The 23,484-nt window shown below is 39.7% G+C and overlaps 4 protein-coding genes and 1 pseudogene across 4 annotated transcripts; 4 read left to right on the top strand and 1 right to left on the bottom strand.

Annotated features, from left to right (window-relative positions):
* The first annotated feature begins 2,136 nt into the window (after nt 1-2,136).
* LOC141844669 (cytokinin riboside 5'-monophosphate phosphoribohydrolase LOG1-like) lies at nt 2,137-3,321 on the top strand (annotated as a pseudogene).
* A 3,372-nt stretch (nt 3,322-6,693) lies between these two features.
* Nucleotides 6,694-11,254, top strand: LOC141827640 (uncharacterized). Its single transcript, XM_074714934.1, is given in 16 exon segments — nt 6,694-6,738; nt 6,841-6,889; nt 6,892-6,961; nt 7,404-7,454; nt 7,538-7,657; nt 7,729-7,848; nt 7,956-8,097; nt 8,181-8,351; nt 9,019-9,174; nt 9,481-9,587; nt 9,871-9,961; nt 10,031-10,172; nt 10,280-10,436; nt 10,525-10,641; nt 10,779-10,911; nt 11,003-11,254. Coding segments are annotated over 16 exon segments (1,923 nt in total).
* A 2,953-nt stretch (nt 11,255-14,207) lies between these two features.
* On the top strand, nt 14,208-17,038 carry LOC141827648 (anamorsin homolog). The gene is made up of 8 exons (XM_074714947.1): nt 14,208-14,314; nt 14,427-14,574; nt 15,764-15,927; nt 16,009-16,113; nt 16,209-16,371; nt 16,445-16,581; nt 16,675-16,749; nt 16,836-17,038. The coding sequence occupies exons 2-8, from the start codon at nt 14,433-14,435 to the stop codon at nt 16,872-16,874; spliced, it is 825 nt and encodes a 274-aa protein (XP_074571048.1). The 5' UTR covers nt 14,208-14,314; nt 14,427-14,432; the 3' UTR covers nt 16,875-17,038.
* A 493-nt stretch (nt 17,039-17,531) lies between these two features.
* On the bottom strand, nt 17,532-18,653 carry LOC141823183 (E3 ubiquitin-protein ligase RING1-like). The gene has a single exon (XM_074710449.1). The coding sequence runs from the start codon at nt 18,651-18,653 to the stop codon at nt 17,532-17,534; it is 1,122 nt and encodes a 373-aa protein (XP_074566550.1).
* Nucleotides 18,654-20,158: 1,505 nt separating this feature from the next.
* On the top strand, nt 20,159-23,206 carry LOC141844602 (thioredoxin X, chloroplastic-like). The gene is made up of 2 exons (XM_074732650.1): nt 20,159-20,526; nt 22,746-23,206. Exons 1-2 carry the CDS (start codon nt 20,203-20,205, stop codon nt 22,950-22,952), a joined length of 531 nt encoding a protein of 176 aa, XP_074588751.1. The 5' UTR covers nt 20,159-20,202; the 3' UTR covers nt 22,953-23,206.
* The last annotated feature ends 278 nt before the right edge of the window (nt 23,207-23,484 follow it).

Below are 23,484 nucleotides of genomic sequence, written 5' to 3'. Positions count from 1 at the left end.
TTAATGCTTGAAGCCTAACACCCTGTCTCGCTGTACCAGCTGTGCACGTAAAAGCTACATATCAGCGTCGGGCTAGCTGCATGGATCATGCACGGGTGGGTAATAAAATCCTGGCCGCCCGTTCGTTTGCCACTTGCACTTCAGTAAAGCCTTGCAAGCTGCATCTTGCCTTGGGTCCCATTTGTCCGTGAACTCATCCAATCAAAATATCACAGATAGAAGATTCAATGAAATTACCTTCATTAGGGATTAGTGATTAATAATTAATTACAAGATAAAAAAATCGGGGCTGAGTCCACGCAACATCTTTGATTCTCCAATTAATCAAGTGGCGAAGCAGAGGCTCATGGGCAGCAGGCCCGGGAGTCTAATCACCTTCCAGGTCGATGCTAGGGCCCTTTTCCGCGCCCATCTCTCATGTCGCACCGTTGGCCAACCCGAATACACATCGCGGTCAAATCCAATTAAATACACCGGAGGCCCACCCGCCCCTCACGTGCCACCGATCCCGCACGCTATTTATTACGTGATGTTACCACTCAGTAAAGACGTCCAATTAATGGTCGGCCTCATAAATGAGCCCGATACGATATGCGAGTGCAATTATGACGCTCTCACATCACGCGATACGGACGGAGTGGGGATCGTAACGGCGGAATGTGGTATGCGGCACGTAGCGGCGTTACGCATGCGTACGGCTGTAACAGGCTCGGACTGTGGCGGAGGCGGCGACGGTGAACGCCGTCAGCTGAGGGGCCCAGAGCGGCGCAGGGTATGGGCCCGGACCGGCGCTGTCGGACCGGCGACCGACTGACGGCAGCCGCCGCCGCCGGTCCGGTTCTCACGACCCGGCTTGGGTCCCGACGCACGGCGGCGCACGAAGCCGAAATACAACGGCGCGTGCGGGCGCGGCGCCCGACACGCGTCGTGCCACGACGGGCAACTGTCCCGTCGCGCCTGGTAATGATGAGCGCCACGTCGACCGCCAGATCCTGATGTCACTCCCCCAAGTTTGTATGCAATCATCCGTACCAGTCCTTGCGTGCGACCGGCTTATGACGGTCCAAACCCTAACGATCACCACTAATTACAATTGCAAATCCAGGATTAACAGAGCGAGCTGAGAGAGAGAGAGAGAGAGGGAAGTTAATACCAGAAGTAGTTCCCGTTGCAGCAGAGTCTTGAAACCGAGGGAGAATCCCGCCATGATTTGGTGCTCTGCAACAAGTAAAAAAGATCTGCAGTCACCAGATGGCGCCCTCGCTTCGCCACCCGCCACCGCCATTTAATTTGCTCGCGACCAGGATTCGCTTTCGAGCAGCGCAGTCGCAGCGGCATCCATTCCCTTCCTTCCTTCCTTCCTTGCATCCCTCCTCTGTTTTCTCTCTGCGAGAATGTGGCAAATGAATGATTCCTCTTTACTGTCCTCATCCTCCTCCTCCCTCTAATTCTAGTAATCATCCAGCTGTCCTTGTCTCCTTCCTCATCTCTCTTCCTCTCTCTCTCTCTCTCGCTCAATGCCTCCTCCTCACTGCTCTGTTTCACAAGCTAGGTTACTTGCTCCCCTGCTTCGTAGCTCCTGCTGCCTACCCGAGAGTTAATGGCCGCAGAGGAAAGAGATACATATAGGCGAGTAGAGGTCGAAACAGTGGGATGTGCGAGTTTCAAAGAGATGCTGATGGTCTACACGTGTGGACGACCATGGAGATCATGATTGCCTTTCGCTAAAACCGAGGCGCTCCGCTCCCCTGTTTTCTATCAGTCTCCTAGTGCAGTGCAGTTTGATCGATCGGTTGTTAATGATCTTAATACGCTGGTTCAAATTAATCGCGTTGCGTAATCTCCCGACGTTTGGGGCTCGCGTATCCGGCTGCCTTTCCGGCCGCTTCATAAAGTGTGATGGAAAGGAAGTACGCAAGAGGGTGTGACATTGCATTTACGTACCTCTTTTTCTTTCCATCCCCTGCTGTCGTTGCTTTCCTTTCCTTTCCTTCCCTTTCCTTCATAAATATCGGATAGAGTTAAAATTAAATTTAAAATAACAGATAAAATGAGCATCTGCAAGCGAAATGAGCGCTATATATACGCGGTTTACCTTCTCGTTCATGGTCACCTAACGGAGAAGAAGAAAGCGAGAATAGTGTCGAGAAGAAGAAGGAGGAGGGAAGGGGAACAAGGACTTGTTGTACGAGATGGAGGATATAACGGTGGCGAAGTCGAGGTTTCAGAGAGTGTGCGTGTTCTGCGGCAGCAGCCCTGGAAGCGGAACTCGTACCAGGACGCCGCCGTCGAGCTCGGCAAGGAACTGGTGATTCAATTAATACGCATCCAGGCAATTCCTAATGCATCTTCTCCGCTGGCCGGCTTAATTAGTTTCTTCTTCGATCAGGTGGCGAGGAAGGTCGGTCTGGTGTATGGTGGAGGCAGCGTGGGTCTGATGGGGTTGGTCGCCGAAGCTGTTCACTCTGGCGGCGGCCATGTCATCGGGTCTGCATACTAGCGACACCAATTCCCTTGTAAAAATTCTTCTTTCAGTTCCCTAAAAATCGCTACTTTCTCCCGCAGGATCATTCCGAGGACCCTGATGCGCGCAGAGGTAGTCTCAAAATCTAATCTTGATTCCGTTCTCGCATCGTCTGAATGTTTTCTTTTTGTGGGATAGTTGACCGGAGAGCAGAGGTTCGGGGAAGTGAAATCGGTGGCGAACATGCACCAGCGCAAGGCCGAAATGGCGCGCCATTCCGACGCCTTCATCGCACTCCCAGGTCCGCCATTTCTTCTCCTCTTCCTCCTCCACTCCCTTCAATCAATTTCCACCCTCACGGTCTTCTCTCCTCCATCGCAATTTCCAGGCGGCTACGGGACGCTCGAGGAGCTGCTCGAGACTATTTCCTTCGCTCAGCTCGGCATCCACCGCAAGCCCGTACGTCTGTCTACCTTAAACCTCTCCTTTTAGACTAAACGACAAGCTCAAAATTTAATCTTGATCGAAGGTTGGCTTGCTCAACGTGGACGGATACTACAACTCTCTGCTCGCCTTCATCGACAAGGCCGTGGAGGACGGCTTCATCCAGCCTTTCCAGCGCCACCTCTTCGTCTCCGCCCCCAACGCCAAGGACCTCGTCCAAAAGCTCGAGGTGACGCCCCCATTAATCACCTCTGCACCATTAATCCAAATTCGCAGCCTTTCCTCACTTCGCCTCTGCATTTGTTCCAGGAATCCGTCCCCATCGACGACGCCATGGTTTCAGAGCTCACCTGGGAGCAGGAGCAAGTGGGACTCAACTCCACCCTCCAAGTTGAGATCGCTCGGTAGCGAGAACGCCATTTTGAGGGTCGATCATGTTTTGTTGTCGAGGGGGAAAGCAAAAACCAAGCTTTCCCCCGCCATGAAACCCTGATTGTCTTCAGCTTTTGCCATCGTATATATAGAATATATAATTTGCATGTTTGTGCCGCCCGCTTCCAATTTGTTCGATGAAATGCCGGTGAGGGATGAGGAGATTCCCGTGAGTGACGAAACCGTGGCCCAGGGCCCTTTCGCTCTCGTCGTCACGTAGAGCGAACAAAAGCCGTCATTTGCTTTCCTGCAACTGTGGGATCGGTGATGGCGAGGCGAGAGGAAACCATGGCTTCTGATTCATGTCTCATCACTGTTTCCTGCACACTCAGCGACAGTATGTTTTATAATCCATCCATCCACGATTAACTGAATGAATTATTAATTAACACGCATCTTAATCTTTAATTAACAAGCTGGATATCAAGATTAATAGATAGCTATGAAGCTCTCGGCCATGGCGGAGCATTGATTACCAGAAGTGGTGAGGCACAGAGGAAGAAATTCGAGGGTGTTACTGGGGAAGTGCCATCTGTTGCGCTTTACTTTTATCAGTTTTTTTTTTTGAGCTTTTGGTTGATCGAAAATATTATAATAATATTTGAAAATCGTGTTTATTTATTTATTAAAAAAGACGTCTTTTTTTGAGATAATAAAGATAAAGAAGGCCCTTTTCAGTTGAATTAATGCGTTTCTTTTTTCCTTTTATGTTAATGAATTATCTTTTGATAATTAATGCAGTGCTCTTTTTAAAAAATAATTTATGTATTAATTCTTACAATTAGATTAATTTTAATTTATTCTTTATTTATTATTAAGATAATTTAAATTAATGGACGATTCAATATCATAAAATTTAAAAAATTTTAATATAATACTGAATGAGATTGAATTTTTATTATTAATGCATCCATTCCATTTTTAACTTTCATATTTTAATCCATGCACTTTATCTTTAGTTCATGATCTTTATGTTCCCTTTCAATTTTGAGATAGAAAAGATGTAGGAATATAAAAATAAATGATGAATAAAGATAACGATACGATTGCACTCCCTCAATGTAAACATACATTTTGCTCGCTCTTTCGATATAAAATTTCCAATTCCATTTGAGATCATAAGGAAAGAAATTATAACTTAGAAAAATAATTAGAAAATTTAAATATTTATGATGCCTAAAAGAGCTAAAAGCTTTTGTTTAATATAAAGTACTCTGGGCCTCTTTGAGAAATAAGAAAATAAAAATAAAAATGTTTATATATTTTATAGTAATTTATTTTAAGAATTATATTATTATAGTTCGGTTTTTTAATTTAAACTTTATTTTGATTGATTTTTTTTAGAAATAAAAAAATAGAAAAAAAATAGAAATTTAGATAAATGAACATTTGGTAATCATATCTTATATCAAATGTTGATTAAGAAATTAATTTATATATTTCACTTCCGTATTTAGTGTACTTAGTATTTTTAATATGATTATTTATGTAACTTAACACCATTAAATTTTAATTAAAGCTTAATAAGTTGAGTGGAGTGCCCAAAATATAATATAACTTTTAAATATTATGCCAAACTTTCTAATTATTTAAATGTGGGTGAAGATAAATTCAATGACCGAGTGGGGGTGTCTTTCTAAATTTTTTAATGTAAGAGCCGCAAGAGTATAGGAATGAAGGGCAATGTAGCACATGTCCCTTCTTAACTTTTTAAAATTTTTTTTATCTCCTCCTCAATATGTTTTCTTTTTCTGATAAAAAAAAATGAAATTCGTCACCCTAATAGTCCTATACAACTATTTATAAAGAGATAAATCGAAAAATTATAATTGATCTTAATATATTTTTCTTGATTTCGTCCTTGTGTGCAATGGGACTTGATAGAGTGCATAGTGTTTAAAGAGCATATTTACATGGTTAAATTGAGGAGATAAGGAGCAACTAATAGCTTAATAATTAATACGCTTATGAGCTAGCACAGATCTACTATAGGATTAAGAGGGTCAAGGCTCCCCTAAAGACGGAGAAAGAGTTTGAGTTGTCGATCGTCGACCGATCGATCACATTGCCCTACGACGACATCTTCATAGAATAAGTCATCGTACAACTAGGAGACACATCAACCCGCCCTCCTAAATTTAAAATCCTAGATCCACCTTGGCTTGTGAGGAAATAGAGCCTCTTGGAGATGGAATGTTAATATAGGGGGGAAATTATAACTTTATAATTATATATATGTGCAAGGATAACATTTATTGGACAAAAATAAAAAATCCCAAATTATATAAATTATCAAAAATGTATTTTTTTAAATAGTAAAAGAGATGCTCTATATATTTTCTATCCAAAGTATCTGTTGTTCCAACGTGATTATAGTAGTTACAAGGTATAATAACTATTCGGTAGTTATTACATTAAAATATTTTTTATTAATTTGATCAAAATTATTTAAATTTAAATAAAATTAATTTAAATTGATTAAAATTATTTTAAAATAATTATAATAGTTAAACTAAATAAATGCTACAAAGTTACTAAAGTATGAATATACAATTGTAGCTATTCATAAATTATAAATCATAAATATTATTTATTATATTAAAAATATTTTTTACCAACTTATTGAGATTATTTAAATTTTATCAAAATTATTTTAAAATAATTATAAAAATCATTTAATAATTATTATAATATTATAATAATATTGTGTACTACTGCACGTTATAACAATTACATAGTTACTATTACTATTATACCTTATAGCAACTAATTATAATTTTTACAATAACCTTGGAAGTAAAAAAAAATTGAAATAAAAAACATACGAAGAAATGTCTTTTTGATTTTTATCCAAAATTATAAATCTACAACTTGGATTGGCATAATATTGGATAAATTATATCTTTGTTACCTGAATTGTATTTACTATTATTTCACAATTATTAAATCCATAAAAAAAAATTCAAAATCACACCGCCAAAGAAAATTAGAAAAACAAGTAAAATGCTTCCTCTCAAAGCAGAAGCGCCTCATTCGATCGAAAGGTCGACGGCGGCGCAAGTGATCGAGCCCCTTGCCTTCCAAGGCACACATCGATGCTTTGTTTCCGTCGCAAGGGATATGCCGTCGAGAGAGACGGCGAAGGCTATAGATCCAAGGGTCTCCTCCGCCGCAATGGCCATCTGCTCTCACAGACTAAAGGTTAGAATAATCTTTTCTGCTCTTGTCGCAATAGGCTTTAACTTCCGTCCATCAGATTGCAGCATTGCCGTCGCGTGCTGCCCTCGATCTCTCTCTCTCTCTCTCTATCTATCTCAAAAGAGGCCCCTTCTGGCTCAGCGTAACCCTAGTAGATGATGGCGCCTATTGGCGTGAGATTAGGAGTGAGCAATGGAAGGGTGAAGTAGTTCTAACTTTGCTTTTTTTTGTTTTCTATTTTCTTCGTTGCTATTTAGAGGATTTGTCTGTGTGATTTGTTTGGAGGAGATGAAATTTTGCAGATCATGATAGACAATGGCATTCTGCAACTGACCTTGTCAAATCCTGGGGGCTCATCACTGGAATCAGATACAATGACATTGATAATGTCTTAGAAGTTCGTAACGAAGAACGGAACCGAGGGTATGCATCCTTTTACTATACTTTTTTTTGTAAAAAAATGAAATCTGCTATTCCAGCGGTTCTACATGATCGGCCTCACGACTATTTATGAGGAAGTAAATTAAAAAGCTACAGTTGACCACGACAGAGGAGTAAGATATTGTCTTGACTTCGTTGACCTTTATCCTTCTGCAACTTCTGCTTCATTGTAACTCAACTCAATTATGTCTCAAGAACCATATTATCCTTAGACTATAGTACTTATAGTTTAAGTACTGTACTTAAACTATAACTGGAGGAGTACTGTGGTAGATAGATGATGATCCATGCCCTTTGTTTCAGATGATCAATTTAATTTAACAGTCCAATTATGCAACTCATCAACTTTGTTTAGTTCCAATATTTTGGTACAAATATATTTAGGAGGTTGTTGTTATGTCAATCCCCCCCCTTTCTATGGCAGATACTGGGACTTGGTGTGGAATGAACCTGGGGGTCCTGGTATATTTGAAGTGTAAGTTACTTCGCCTGTATCATATTTTGGCTTCGTCAAACACTGAGCCTGAAGTATTTCGACTGCTCGATGATGGTTAATAGGAACGAAGGAACCCGGTTTGAAATCATAAATCAAGACGACAATCAGGTTGAAGTTTCCTTCACAAGAAGGTGGGACACTTCACTGCAGGGCAAGTTTGTTCCTTTGCACATTGATAAAAGGTGTAGTCCCTAAATTTCATTATCTTTGAGCAACAAAAAATGTTCTCCTAGCTCAAATTTCAAATTTGTAGGTTTGTCGTGCTTCGTGGCTGCTCAGGGTTCTACACATATGCAATCTATGAGCACCGAGAAGGATGGCCTGACTTTGATATGGCTGAAACTAGGGTAGCCTTCAAGCTTAGGAAAGATAAGTAAGTAAACCTCAACTTGATTATGCATACCATGGCATCATGCTAAGCTGCATGTTATTGGCCATAGATGTAAACTGTAAGGCTATAGCTTTTTAAGATGAATGCAGGTTTCATTACATGGCAATAGCAGATAACAGACAAAGGATCATGCCGATGCCTGAAGATCGCCTGCCTCCTAGGGGACAACAGTTAGCATATCAGGAGGCTGTTCTCCTACTTGACCCAACTAATAAAGATTTGAAAGGAGAGGTAAGCAAAACAACGTAAGTTACCTGCTGGACATTGATGATACTCTGCAATTTGACCGTCTCATTCCACATGGAATCCTTAAGGTTGATGACAAGTACCAATATTCTTGTGAAGACAAAGACGTAAGGGTCCATGGATGGATATGTTCTAAACCTCATGTTGGATTTTGGCAAATCACACCTACTGATGAGTTCCGAACAGGAGGGCCTGTTAAGCAAGAACTAACATCTCATGTTGGCCCTACAACCCTTGCTGTAAACATTCTTCTTTGTTATCTACCTAACTTTCTTTCAGCAACTTTCTCTGCATAAAATTGTGATTTTTTTTTTGTCGATGAGTCTGATGAAGAATCAAAATATATACATATGGAAAACTTTTGTAAGCATACAAAATTAGAATCACATGTAAATAGATTTCCACAATACAACATCATTCAAAATCAATGAGACTAGCAATGTCCTAGCATTACTTTTTTTTGTGGCTTCACATCACATTTAACGTGTGATTATTCCTTATTAGTAGTGGAAGCAAAAAGGTTAAATCCCTCCTGACAAGAATCATTGGTTCCTCGCATTGCTTTTATATTGTAGTATTAGACTGATTTAAGTATTCTAGTATTTTCTTGCCATTGCATTCTTTTAAGTAATGCATAGTCCCTAATCAACTAGTACAAACTAGCTAGGTCATGAAAAAAATATACCCATGAGTCAACTAACAAGCTTGAATATATTGTTCATTTTCTGCAAAAGGTGGAATCAACCTTTTCTGCTTGAATATATTATTCCTGCATGTTGATAATGGTGCTGAGACTCAACTTCATGCAGCTTTTTATTAGCTATTGGATTGTAGGGAATAACATATGCATACTGTACTATGCAAGACCAAGATCCATAGACCTGATCCCTTTTTGTTTAATTACAGATGTTTATGAGTGCTCATTATGCCGGAGAGAATCTTGTGCCTAAATTTAGGAATGGTGAATACTGGAAGAAGGTCTTTGGTCCTGTTTTCATCTACCTTAATTTTTCTACAGATGATGCAGATCCACAAGTTCTTTGGGAGGATGCAAAACTTCAGGTATCTGAATGCGTTGGTGCAATCGTGCCCCAAAGGGTCCAGTGTGACCTTGACCCCAACAGCATACCAACAGAATGAATAAAATCATGTTATCTTGTTAAAAAAAGGCTAATTTATTTTGGTTACTCAAATTTACAGTTGAAAGTATTAGCATTCAATAGTCTTCAGTATCTAAATTTGATAATTAGGACATAGAAGCATGGTAATGATTATATATATTCATAGCAGAGCTAACATTTATGAATGGGATATCAAGTAATAGTTATTTATATCTGATTTTTACACCTAGTTTTTTCATCAAACCAGGCAGAGATTGAAGTGGAGAGTTGGCCATACCAATTTCCAGCTTCAGAGGACTTTCAAAAAAGTGAGGAAAGAGGTTCTATCACAGGGAGATTACTCGTTTGGGATAAGTATGATTTGTTCTCTAATTTTCTGTATATTACTTTTGAACTTGAGCTACTTTTCTTTTCCTAATTCCTAACAATATGCTCCTTTAATCCATTACATGCATGATGCTTTTCAGAAAGAACATAATATAGCCTCTATATGCCAGTATAACATTCATCCAATCAATCTCACACAAGTGAACTGATTCTGACACTATAAATGAATCTATTTGTGCGAACATGCTTTTAACTAATTTTTTGATTGAAAACCTATTTGTAGAAGGTTAAATTTAACACGTTCTGTTAGGTTCGTGGATGAAGACTATATCGATGCAAATGCTGCTTTTGTTGGTTTAGCATTACCCGGGGAAGTTGGGTCCTGGCAAACAGAGTGCAAGGTAACATAACCAGGATATTGAAATTAATCTTATAATTCAGTTTGTAGATTAATTAAGTATGATATGCAGGGATATCAATTTTGGAGTAGAGCGGATGAAGCAGGAAATTTCTATATTAAAAATGTGAGAACTGGAGAGTATAATTTGTATGGATGGGTTCCTGGTTTTATAGGAGAATACAGATCAGAAACCACTATACATGTTAGTTCAGGTAGATGACTTCTCATTTATATTTGGTCCCATACAATCAAAACTCAGATTCGAAACAGCCAATCAAAGTACATCTAAACTATTTAATTTTAAATACTATTTGAGCAGGTAGTCAGATTAATTTAGGTAATCTTATCTATGAACCTCCAAGAGATGGTCCTACATTATGGGAAATAGGTATTCCTGATCGCTCTGCTGCTGAGTTCTTTGTTCCGGATCCTAAACCTGAATGGGTTAACAAACTCTATGTCGATCATCCTGATAGGTTACATAATTCTCTTCTCTCGTGTTTATGTAGAACACTTATTTTGTTCTATGCTACATGACCTGAATAGCTTAATTTTTGTTTACAGATTTCGACAATATGGCTTATGGGAAAGATACACCGACTTATATCCTGATACTGATCTGGTTTACACAGTTGGTGTTAGCGACTACAGCAAAGATTGGTTCTTTGCGCATGTTACTAGGTTTTGCTTTTTCATTTCAAACTTACTGAAGTTACTTCTCTAACATTCAAGAAATCTATTTCAGGTTATACTAGAAATAGTTCTCCAAGCTATCCAGTCTAACACTGAGATGCTTGTTCATTATTCCTATCTTGCAGAAAGACTAACGATAAAGATAATCAATATCAACCAACAACATGGCGGATAAAGTTTCAAATGGACAACTTCGATCAAATGGGAACCTATAAGCTTCGTGTGGCACTTGCATCTGCTAACTTCTCTGAGTTACAAGTATTTTACCAACTCTAGCTCAAATTTAACCTTATTTCTTTTTTCATTGACACTATTTTGTTGAGCTAACTGTATCTATCAATTGGCAAAGATTCGTTTCAATGACTCGAAAATGAATCCTCCGCACTTCACAACTAGGCTAATTGGCAGAGACAATGCAATCGCCAGACATGGAATCCATGGCTTGTATTGGTTGTTCAATGTGGATGTGCGAAGCAAATGGCTTGTTCAAGGAGATAACACAATATATTTAACTCAATCGAGGTCTGGGGGTCCTTTTAGGGGAATCATGTATGATTATATTAGGATGGAAGGTCCTCCTCCCTCAAACTCAACAATGTAAATTAATAAGTGAAAAAGCCATCTAATTACACTGATTAATAGTAATAGTTGTAAGACATCTAATTACACTGAATAAAAGGTAAAAAGGCATCTCTTACTATCCTTTTAATAAAAGTAATTTTGATTTAATTAGATTAAATTTTATTAAATTTGAATAATTTTAATTAAGTTGATAAAAAAATATTTTAATTTATCACTTTCCTATTTACTATAATTTAATAAAGTTGGAAGCATTTAAGTAAACTCATCAAAAGTGGATCATATGAGCAAAAGATGAGAGTTGCGGAGATGAGGATGTTAAAATGGATGTGTGGACATACGAAAATTGACAGAATAAGAAATGAGAGCATTAGAGTGAAAGTTGGAGTTGCATTTATTGAGGAAAAACTCCGTGAGATACGTTTAAGGTGGTACGGACATGTACTTAGACGACCGATAAATGCTCCAATTAGGCGGTGTGAAACTATGATAAATACGCATATCAAACGAGGGCGAGGTAGACCAAAAAAGACTTGGTTAGCAACAATAAAACAAGATAAAATTTATTTAAATATAAATGATGATATAATAGGAGATAGAGCTCAATGGCGTAAAAGGATCCATATAGTCGACTCCACTTAGTGGGATAAGGCTTGGTTGTTGTTGTTGTTGTTGTTGTTGTTGTATTATGCATTAGATTGTCAGTCGGTATTGATTTATAATCAAATATTTAATGAATGGATCTATCAAATTATTATGCTAATATTAGAATGTTTTCGGTAAGAAATGTATTGTAAGATTTGTATTGTAAGATTTGATTGTAATGTCTTGACAAACACATTACAAAGTTATGCAAAGTTATTTTTGCATAACTTTACAAAATATTCATAAAGATTGCAAAGTTACTTTTAAAGAAAATTTAATTACTCAACATATGTTAGTAGTGTTGAATATACATTTCAAACTTCTGTCATGACCAACGACAATTTCTCGATTTATCTCCTCATAGATGATCATGGGACCGATCATGTGAAGCCGCTGGAGTGACGGATTCCACCTTTTATAGAAGAATATACACTTTAAGCATAGTATCGATAAAAGAAAAATAGACATGATTCTTAAAATTAGGTTGTGGGAATCAAAGGATGAGAAATAAAATATATTTAAAAAGAAAATAAAAGTACAAGTATTCAGAGAAATATATAATGATTCAAATATGACATAAAATAAGATGATATCAAAATTGAAAATAATAATCAAGAAATAAAAATATTAGAGAGAAAATCGAGATTGCACTGAAAACTTAGAGAAATAAGTTTAAAATGGTACAGACATGTACGTAAACAATCAATAGATGCTTTAATTAAGCGAAGTGAAACTATGATAAATGTTCGCATCAAACGAAGAAGAAGACCAAGATAAAAAAGACTTAGTTAATAATAATAAAATAAGATAAATTTTATTTAAATATAAATAATAATATGGTAGGTGATAGAGTTTAATGACACAAAAGGATCTTGTTATGGGTGTTATAACCGAACCGAGACACACCATCCGAGTCCTATCGACTCGGTCCAACTCATATTTTGATGCCGATCCCCTCGACCAAGTACCACAAGAAGTCAGCCAAGCTAGGAAGAAGTCAGCCGCCTCAGGCCGAATCCGAGTCTTCAGGCAGACTCCTCAGGCCGAGTCCTCAGGCCGAATCCGAGTCCTCAACAGACTCCTCAGGCCAAATCCGAGTCTTCAGGCAGAGTCCTCAGGTAGACTCCTCAGGTCGAGTCCTCACAGGCAGACTCCTCAGGCCGAGTCCTCACTCAGGCAGACTCCTCAGGCCGAGTCCTCAGGCCGAATCCGAGTCCTCAACGGACTCCTCAGGTCGAATCCGAGTCTTCAGGCTGAGTCCTCACTCAGGCAGAGTCCTCAGCAGACTCCTCAGGTTGAATCCGAGTCCTCAGCAGACTCCTCAGGCTGAATCCTAATCCTTAGGGCGACCCCTGACTCTGAGCTGACTCCTCTTCATCAGCCAGATCCCACCGTCTTGACCCAGACTCAACTCATACGAATTTCACCTCTCAGTGTCCTACTCCATCACTCTCATCATTTCTTCTGACAATCTCATACCCTTTAATTATGATCGTCGCTCTGACACCCACGTATGAAGTGACAATACCATTATATGTCAACGATGGGACAACCACCTTAATTAAGATAGGATGTGACTTCCCTTCTCTCATATATAAAGACCACTCCCCCTCTGCCCTCAGGTACGCGCGCTCATACACATGCATACAATACATCATTGCAGTTCCTTCTTCTTCTCCAGCGGCTGACTTGGGCGTCGGAGTGGTTGTGCCAGGGCACCCCCTGACTTTCCTTTTCATGCTTTCTTTGTGTTCTCAAGTCCCTTCCTTTGGTGTTGAAGACTGGTGGGTGGTGATGTGTCCGGAAGCGGATCTCAACAGGAACATCTATATAATTCATCTCACTTATTGAGATTAAATTTAATTATTATTAGAAGAATTTTCATAAATTTACTTAAATTAATTTTTAATTGAATTAAACGCTAAATTTGTTCACAACATTTGCAGCTCTAGCCGATAGATAGAAGTCTTACAGCCCTAAGTTTTCGATCCGTAGCTTTCGCCGGTAGTTTTCCGTCGCTTTACTGAACCGGACCGAAGTTGGCGTCCGCCTCACAATCCACTTGGCAGACCGTTACTGGTCACGCTCAAGTCTGTTCCCTGGCAACGGCGAGCCACGCTGGTGCACAGGTGAGTCCTTCGCCCAGCACGCATCTCTTCATCCACGTGGCGCGACGGTGACTCCTGCGAAACCCGACTGAAACAACACGAGCCGTTGGATCTATGGTTTTGGGCTCATTCTCCGCCATCGGACGGAACTGAACCGCTTGGCCGACCCACGTAGGCCTATAAAGACCCCGCTTCCTCCCTGTCGGCTCTGTGGTGGTTTCCTTCACCGCCCACAGTTTCCGAAACAGTGGAGCTCCGTCGGTCGCTTCGGCAATTGCTTCTGGGGTTTTCAAGGTTTCTCTTCCAAATCAGGGAGGAAGGACGTCTCGGTCAGTAGATTTTGCCTCTGCTTCAGTATTGTCGGTTGATTTCTAGGTTTCGTCTTCGTGTTTGGGAGTTGTCGATCGATTCGATTATTCATGAGTGAGGATGCTATTGCAGTGCGCCATGGCGGGGAAGAGCAGCGCGCTTCTCCTCACTGACGATGTGGCTCTGGATCTTGCTGCGGTCTTGTCTGCGATCAGGGACATAGGAGTTGAGGCGATCTCGGAAGATGAGGTGGCTGTTATTACCCAATGCGAAACACTTGGTAATCTTTTCACTTTGTGCTTATTAATATGAATGCATGTTCTTGGATGGAAGGTACAGAGTTGGTATTTTAAACATTTTGTGTTGGAAGAAATTATTTGTTCCATTGTAATTACCTATCTAGAACCTTTTTTCAATCCATGGTTGTTTTTATGGCAATATTTGTTGGGGATGAAGGACTGTAATAGTATCCGGGGAATAGATCAATCCATTCCATTTCCAGTGGTAAATGCGACAAAATAAAATAACAAAATGCTTCAAATTTTATGGCTTTGACCTAGCATCAAGGTTTGCATTCACGAGAAATTGAGAAAATTTGTTTAGAGATATCGTGCGTCGACAAGGAAATTTGTGAATCAAAATTTGCATAATTAACATGTATGAATTTCAAACCCTGCCGGTGGGTGGCCTCACTTGACTTCGGGCAACAATTCAAAGCACACAACAATTTTGAAAGACAAGTCTGGCTGACACTGTTTTGCAAAATGTTTACAAGAATGTGGACTAACCAACAAATTAAAGAACACTTAACTATATTTTCTCTAAGGCTGAGTTTACTTGGGTGGAAATATAGGAAAGAGAAGGGGAGGGGAAGGCTCATAAAATTGCAAATTTTTGTGTTGTTCTCCTTCTCCTCTACCTTTCTATCTATCTATCCAAGTAAATTCATCCTAGAACTCTCTCAACGGTTCCTCAAGCACACTTATCAGATAGCAAGTGTCTAAGGCACAAGCAATCTAGCACACATGAAAAGTCTCACATCTTAAGTCAACATCCAGTAGTCCTATCTTGCCCATTCAACATGCGGCATATGGTCTATTCAATCAGCACCACAAATTCAGGATGTCTGAATCCCTAGAATGGTTCATCTCTTTACTTCATGTTGCAATCCACTAAATTTTTTATCATCTTAAAAATGTTTCTGAACATTATATTTTGGAATAAGAAATTAAAACTAATTGTTGAGACAAATCAACTCCCTAAATCATGTTATCCAATCACCTAAATCTTGGATCACTCAAAACCTACTTTATATATTCTAGGATAAGAAAATAAAGCAAATTGTTGTTGAGCTATCACATATTAGTTTCTACTAAGCCAAAGATCCTTGCAATATTTATCTTTTGCATCAAGTCAATCTTGAATTATATATTTTGTATCAAATTCATGTTGGCTCACCTATTTGACAGAAGGGAAATTATCCAATGAATCTTCATCTTTTGATGTGGTTGTTCTTGCTTCAAAAAAGTATCAGCTGATTGAAGAGCAGTGGCTTCCAGAGATTGGCCGGGTGCTGAAGCCTGGTGGCAAACTCCTATTACAGACAATTACAGATTTTGGAATATCAGAAAAGGTAGCCTTTTAAAGTTAATCATGAGAACTTTCTGTTGCTACTAAACATACAGAGTAAAATTTTAGACCTGTATTTTTACAGACAAGTTCAACGTTGGAGCGTAAACTACTCATGCAAGGTTTTGTAGAAGTGCAGCCACTAGAAATGAATCATTTGCTCTCAGTTGGAGATTCTCAATCTATTAGTGTGAGATTCCAACACTTGCAATTTCTTCAACTATTGCTTATTGCATCTCTTTTTTGATACTGTCGTAAACTAAAACTGCTTGCACTTTGCTCTAGATTAAGGCTAGAAAGGCCGCTTGGGCTACTGGTTCATCATTTCCCTTGAAGAAAGCCATGAATACTTCAGTACCAAAAATTGTTGCCGATAGTGAATTAGATTTGATTGATGAAGAAAGCCTCTTAACTGATGAAGATTTGAAGAAACCGCAGCTGCCTATAAGTATGATTGACAACTTCTCACTTTGTTGTATTTCCTTGGCAATCAATGACACTGTTTATCATTGTTGACTAAGTTGGGGACTGCGAGGTCGGAAGCACGAGGAAGGCTTGCAAGAACTGTACTTGTGGCAGGGCTGACTCAGAAGCGAAAGTTCAGAAACTAGAGCTAACTGCGGAGCAGATAAACAATCCTCAATCTGCCTGTGGCAATGTACTTCACAATTCACATTCAACCTTATTTCTAAAGTTCTATAGTGTGATTGATTGTTTCAGCATTCCTTGATCAACCAATTTCATTTTCTAGTGTGGGCTTGGGGATGCATTCAGGTGCAGTGGATGCCCTTACAGAGGCCTAGCCCCCTTCAAATTGGGCGAAAAGGTATATATATATCTATTTGTTTAAACATTTTCATTTTGTTTGATAATTCTTGGTTCCTCATAATTAGTTACATCAAATATTTTCAGGTTTCTTTATCTGGAAATTTTCTTGCTGCTGATATATGACTTCGTTGGGGATTGGACGAAATCATTTAGACGACATGGTCACTTGATATTATTCTCCTCTTTCATTTTCTGTTTTCTCATTATCGGTGGACTTTTCCAATTTACCAGGATGGTATGCTAACTTTGATTTCAGCCAGTTTTAAAATCAAATTGGATCGACTCGAGCTCAGAGTGTTGCTCTGAATGGTAGTATTAGTCAGGTTAGTCAGACCTATCAAGACTAATTGAATCAGAAAGATCCATTAAGTTGGTAGACCAATCTAATTGAGCTAATCAGACAGACCTAATGATCAAACAGGTTGGATGGTCTGAAAGTACCAATTGAGTAAGTTAAATTTAATTTTTTTGTCTCTTTGCTTTCATATTTTGCTTTCAAGGAACATCATTTTTATTTACAGGATGCAAATGATCAGGCAGTCACTTTACATAAACAATTACATGTAAGCAATACCAGTCGATGTAAGTCTCGTTTTCGATAAATTACCACAACTAAACAGAATCATTGATAGTACAAATCGAAAAGCAAATTGATCGCCTAATTACAGATCGAAAGACAAACTAGTTAATGAACATTCACAGAACAAAGAACGTCCGATGCCTTTTCCTTGAATTATCTTCATTTCTATCTTTCTTCCATCACGTCTCTGATTTCTGGTTTCAGTGACCAGAATTTGCATCAGTGTTAGCGCCATTGTTGTTGCTATCGTTCCCATCAGCCATTCTATCAGAATTACCACCTAAGTTGTGCCCCTCGTGAGGCGTAAATCGCCATGGAATCGAGATGCTAAAGTTCCTTTGCGATCTCCTTGATCCCTCAGAAGCGGCAGTTGCAGACGCAGTAGAATTTTCCTCCGTCGCAGGGTCGCCTCGGCGTTGCTCGCGTCCTGGATCGTCGGCTGGAAGCTGAAACCGGCACACTGGGCAGGAATTGTGCAGCGCAAGCCATGGCAAGATGCAATCTTTGTGGTAGATGTGCTTGCAAGGCATCTGCTTTGCCACACCGTCGGCCTCGAAGGCGTCCCAGCACACGGCGCACTGGGATTCCTCGGAGCCAACCGATTCAGGCGAGACCTTGATGTCCGGCAGGGCTTCAATGGCGGATTTTGCAGCAGGCGGCGCGCCGTAGCGAATGGGATCGTTCTCCGCGAGCTGCTGAATCAGACGCTCGAGGTCGAGGTCCATGAAGTAGTCCCCTGGTGTGCTTCCTCCGCCGCCGCTGGGGCCGCCGTCGAGGACGGCCTGGGCGTTGGCACCATCGGAGACAAGCTGGTGCATGTAATCCTGGAGGAAGAGCAAGGGACTGAAGGGAGAAGGACCGGGAGAGACCCGGAGGGAGGGTCGACCCTGGCCGAGAGCACCGGCGAGCTCCGTCGAGCTGCGGAGTTCGAAGCTGTCGGAAGAGGAGGACACAAGGAAGGGGAGCGGAGAGGGGGGGACGAGGAAGGGGTCGCCGCCGTAAGCGAGAGGTAAGACGGGACCCGGAGTGTTAAAAGGAGGGGCGAGCTGAGGCGTATGGGACTCCTCGAGGAATCCGCCACGGCAGAAGGGGCAGGCGAGGTCGCCGGCGACGGAGGAGAAGAGAGGCACATTGTGGCGGCATCGGTGGCAAAAGTACGAACGGAAATCCGCGCTGCTAGGGAATCTACCGGAAGCCATGGCGACGGCGAAGGAAGAGAGAGAAAGAGAGGCGGCTGCGGAAGGCAAATGGAGCTCGGCGGCGAGGTTTTGAAACTCACGGAAACGAAGCGACAGAGAAGAAGGCGCCCAAAGAAGCAACATCAACGTACGGCCATTGGATACTTCTGTGGGCCAGCCGCAAAGAGAGAGGGAGCTGAGCTGGAAATCCTTCGTGCCCTCCGTCGTGTCCCAACGGTGGTGTATCCAACATGCATCCTTAGAGTGAGAAACGACTGATTGTGATTGAACGTCCCGAAAAGATACGACTTACGAGGGGAACTTCGTGTCCCAGATCGTAGCTAGCTACGATAATTGCCAAATATGGGATTCGCCTTGTTTTAACAAAATCTCACAAGATTCTTTTATTATATCCCAAAATATCATCTTTTACTTAAAACTTTTGCTAAAAATAACTAAATGAGCCGAGAGTATCTTAATGTGTTCTAAATTAAAGAGCGATATAACGACACGTCTCTCTAAAAAATCCTAATTATCTTTATGATTATTATCATTATTATCTTTTCTATATCTTCCATTTAAATTCTAAATTAGTTAAATGTATTATAGTAATTAAGAAATCATAAATTTTATAGCTGCTACCATTTGAAGATTAAATCTTAAATTTTAAAAAATAACAAAGATCGATTTCACTCCTCTGTAAATCAATTTACTTCTCTGCCTCTAATATAGTAATAAATTGAGGAATAAAATTGCTACGCGAGGTAGGTTGGATAGTCGTAAATTGCATAGCAATTTACTCCTCTGCCTCCAATATAGTAATAAATTGAGGAATGAAATTATTACGCAATTTATGACTATTTGATCGCTAAATATATGATGGAACTGATCATCAAATATATGATGGGGTTGATTGTAATTTAACTATATTAAAGATTTTATAATGCCCCAATATATGGTAGGGCCGAATAGTCGGTCGGATAGTCATAAATTGTGTAACTCAAATTGAATAACGAAACACATAATATGTCAAATTGAATCTTATTCAAAAATTTACAAGTGATTATGAGATGAAACTCCTAATGACTTGATTTCAGATTCAAAATATATCATTTAAATTCTTTTGAAAGGTTAGAAATAATTTGTCTTAAAAAAAATTATAACTCTAATGAATCCCAATCAAAATTATATTGCTAATAATTTCTATTGTCACTTAGAGCATCCGCAACGCGCTGTTAATCGCGCGTTAACAACGGACGTGGAGGAGAGAAGGAAAGACGTGGAGGAGTGAGGGAAGAACGAGGAGGAGTGAGGTATTTAACGCGTTCAGAGTTCTGAACGTGTTAATCGATGGATTTTTTATTTTTTTAATGTTAACGTACCTGTTGGTGGTCGACCACGTGGTCGATCACCATACAGTGATCGACCACTGGTCGACCACCACTGCCAATTGCACATTAATACTGCGATTAACGCCAGCTACGTTGCAGCTGCTCTTATCACTTATGTAAGATTTAAATTTTATAATAGCATATGTAGAAAACTAATATTTAAAATTGTAAATATACAACGGAGGAGGATAGATATGAAATTTTCTCAGGTACATTTTGCAAAAAAGTCTAGATATAATTGAGTCCGACTGTGAGCCATACACATTCATCTGCTGAGATCCACCCGAGTGCGATACGCATCCATGGCGACGACTAGTTTCTCCCCCTGCGCCGCCGCCCGGCCGCTCTGTGCCTCCTCGCTGAACCGGCATCTGGACCTCAGCCGCCGCCCGCTGCATCGCCCTCTTGCGTCGATCGCGCCGTTGAGGGCGTGGGGGCTAGCGGCGACCCCGGTGAGCGCCGCCCCGGCGAGGATCGCCATCCGCTGCGGCGCGCTCGCTCAGATCGGACAGAGCGAGTTCGCCACTGAGGTGCTGGGATCGGAGCTCCCCGTCCTGGTGGAGTTCGTCGCCGACTGGTGCGGCCCTTGCCGATTGATCTCCTCCGTCATTGAGTGGGCTTCGCAGGTTTCTGCTTTCTTTAATTATTTCTCTCTCTTTTGTTTGTGTTAATTTCGTGTGCTGTATCAGAGAATTAGTCTATTTTTCGAATGTTGTTTGGTTCCCCTTGTTTGGAAGCTTAAAGTTAAAATCAAGTAGGTGACGAAAAACGTATTCCTCCATTTCTACTTTAATCAGCAGAATTCGTTTGCCCTCAATTTTGCTTTGTTCTCTTGCCCTCTTCTTCCTTAATTTCCTTTCACTCTCTTGCCCATGCACACAAACTGGTCTACACAAAAATTTTCTTAGATTTAGATGGTATTAAATGGTTGTAATGAATAACCAGGACTCCTAGGAAGTAATTTCCATAAATCTTCAATCTTATGAGTGTTGCAAATGCTTTTTTTTCTCTATGTTCGAGAAAGTAGAGGTGTTTGATTTTGTTGGGATCACAATCCACAAGTTCCTCTGAGACCATTCGATAGGATTGAAGATCACTCTAGCACTGCTTGATAAAACCTTCCGGCTCAAACCACACACTTGTAGATCCAAATCTAGTACCTGTGGAATACTAATAATCTTAACTATAAGTCCACACGGTAGAATCTTCATCTCTGCTGCAGAGAAAAATAAACACAAGAAAAAGAGTACGAGGAATTTAACAAGTTCCAACATAAGCCTATGTCAAACCAAGTCCATAATATGAGAATAAAATGCAAGGAAACTAGGCATACCTTTGTCCACACTTTAAATTTGAAAGCCCTCTTAATCCACTCGAGACAAAGAGACAAGAATAACCTCAATTCTAGCATGCACTGGACATCAAAAAATTTCCCGTAAGAAAATCCTTTTCTTTAAGAGCAATATGGTTCCCATTTCTACCTTCTTCTCTAGATAGTTCTTATGATGTGCTGATATAGTTAACACTTGTAATATTGAACACTGCTGAAGATTTAGGTTTGAATTTAGATCTGTGTTGTTGAGATATTTGCCTTTAGGAGTGTCTCTTCTTGCTCTCGCTTTGTCAAACTAGTGCACTCTAACTCAAATTTGAAATGATAACTTTTCCTTTCCTTGAGAAATATATACAATAATTTATTTGTCACTTCATGTATAGCCACCCCACATCTCTTGTCAACTAGGAGAGTCTACAATAAGATTAAACAAACAAGTAATGAATAATTGCACCTTCACCATTCCAGTTTTCTCCCCAACCTTGGTCAACTCATACACAACGTTTTAAAATGTGTTTAGATGCTGCATTAGATCTCAATCATTTGCCATATATAACCAATATAATCCTCCTAAGATGGACCTAGTCAATGAGACTACTAAACATGAAGCATCCCTTCAAAACTTTTCATAACACCTTGTATTAAAGTCTCACTAGACGTACTATCCTCAAGTCATTGATGGTTTTGCCTCCATCATCTTCCAATCATTCTTGTTGATATTTGATGGATTGTCTTTCTCTTTGCTAAGTGGAGTACCTCATAGACTGTGTGTATCAACAAATTTGATACCCCCAACTCCTGCAGATGAAAACTGAACTTCCTACTAAATTCCTGAATAGAAAAACCTACAATGCTTACTGATGTATTTGTCATTCTCAGATAATCTTCTCTCATTTCATGATATTTATGAACATAAATCAGCAATTGATGATAATTCTCTTCCACTGTACCGTGCTCAGGGCTGAGGACCTCATAACAAGGATCTCTTTATGCATTATAATTTATTATTTGAGAATTATTATAAGGAAGTTTCTTGTGGGTTAGGGTTCCAACTTCAAGTGATGCATCAGTGAATCATTAATGAGTGCTGTAATGAGATTCAGTTCCATTGAGAATGACAATAACCTTGAAATTATCAGATTTGAGATGACACTATTCTGTATACATTGTTGTTTTCCCATTAATTATTAGGTTAAGGTATATAAAACCATACGACTCCAACATGAAATCCCACTACGTTGCATCTAGCCATTCCTTGATACTGACTACAGATATACATATCATGATTATAAATATGACCATGGTGAAAGGTGAACTTGGTTTTTCATGAATTTCTGGTTTTTTAGCTTTTGGTTTTATTAGATGTTTCTAACTAGATACCCACATCTTTAAAAGCTTTGACATTCATACCAGTATACCACTATGCAGTTTAATATAGCATTCAGGATGGAACTAAATTAGTTGTAAAATTTCAAATTTCAAATTGCCTGAGTGGGGATTTGAAACTTCCAGGAATACAAGGGAAGATTAAAGGTCGTCAAGATTGATCATGATGGAAATCCTGAGTTGATTTCAGAGTACAAAGTTTACGGCTTGCCAACACTCATAATCTTCAAAAATGGTCAAGAGGTTCCAGAAAGTAAAAGAGAAGGTGCAATCACCAAAGTTAAGCTGAAAGAATACTTGGACAATTTTTTGGAATCCACGTCTGTAGCCTAACCTCTTCTCAGCTTGACATAGACTATCGTTAATTCATGATGCATCAGAACCTATATATCTCTCTGTATAAAATCGATGTGTGATGCTGCTTGAGCAGCAGGTTTTAGAATTGGCATGGAAACTAATATTCATTCCTGTTGTAGATGCACTAGAACACCTTTAATTACATTTGTTAATATAAGCCTTCGCAATCTTAAGCGGAGCCTTGAGCTGGAAATTTCCTAGTCTAATGATAGAATTCCTTTTCTTCGAAATGGGAACTTATGTTTCTCTTTACCATTTCATTCTGTCCATATCTTATCAAATATTAGTGCATTGCAAAGTACCTATACACCTGCTAACAGAAGTGCTTTATTTAAGCTGTTTTGACTTCAGCATGGAATCAAGCAAGTATTTTGCATTACTTTTAATCTTAATTAGCTCATAATGATCAGATTGGTACACTGCTCAATGAATTCTAATGCCTAACCATCTTTCTTGGATGTTCAACATCCATGTCTGTACAGAAGAAGATTGTATCAAAATCAGACTA

Source organism: Curcuma longa, chromosome 1, assembly GCF_044706935.1.
Source record: "Curcuma longa cultivar G26 ecotype Majalengka, Jawa Barat chromosome 1, ITB_CL_G26_1.1, whole genome shotgun sequence".
NCBI classification, from domain to species: Eukaryota; Viridiplantae; Streptophyta; class Magnoliopsida; order Zingiberales; family Zingiberaceae; genus Curcuma; species Curcuma longa.
The sequence above is the reverse complement of the archived record's forward strand: the minus strand, read 5'-3'. Positions and strand labels throughout refer to the sequence as shown.

Bases quoted from the DNA above. Each gene is read 5' to 3' on its own strand.
- LOC141823183 (XM_074710449.1), bottom strand. From the start codon at position 18,653: ATGTTGCTTCTTTGGGCGCCTTCTTCTCTGTCGCTTCGTTTCCGTGAG.
- LOC141827648 (XM_074714947.1), top strand. From the start codon at position 14,433: ATGGCGGGGAAGAGCAGCGCGCTTCTCCTCACTGACGATGTGGCTCTG. The intron at 15,928-16,008 runs GTAGCCTTTTAA...GTATTTTTACAG, and splicing joins ATTTTGGAATATCAGAAAAG to ACAAGTTCAACGTTGGAGCG. The intron at 16,750-16,835 runs GTATATATATAT...AAATATTTTCAG, and splicing joins CCTTCAAATTGGGCGAAAAG to GTTTCTTTATCTGGAAATTT.
- LOC141844602 (XM_074732650.1), top strand. From the start codon at position 20,203: ATGGCGACGACTAGTTTCTCCCCCTGCGCCGCCGCCCGGCCGCTCTGT. The intron at 20,527-22,745 runs GTTTCTGCTTTC...TGAAACTTCCAG, and splicing joins TCATTGAGTGGGCTTCGCAG to GAATACAAGGGAAGATTAAA.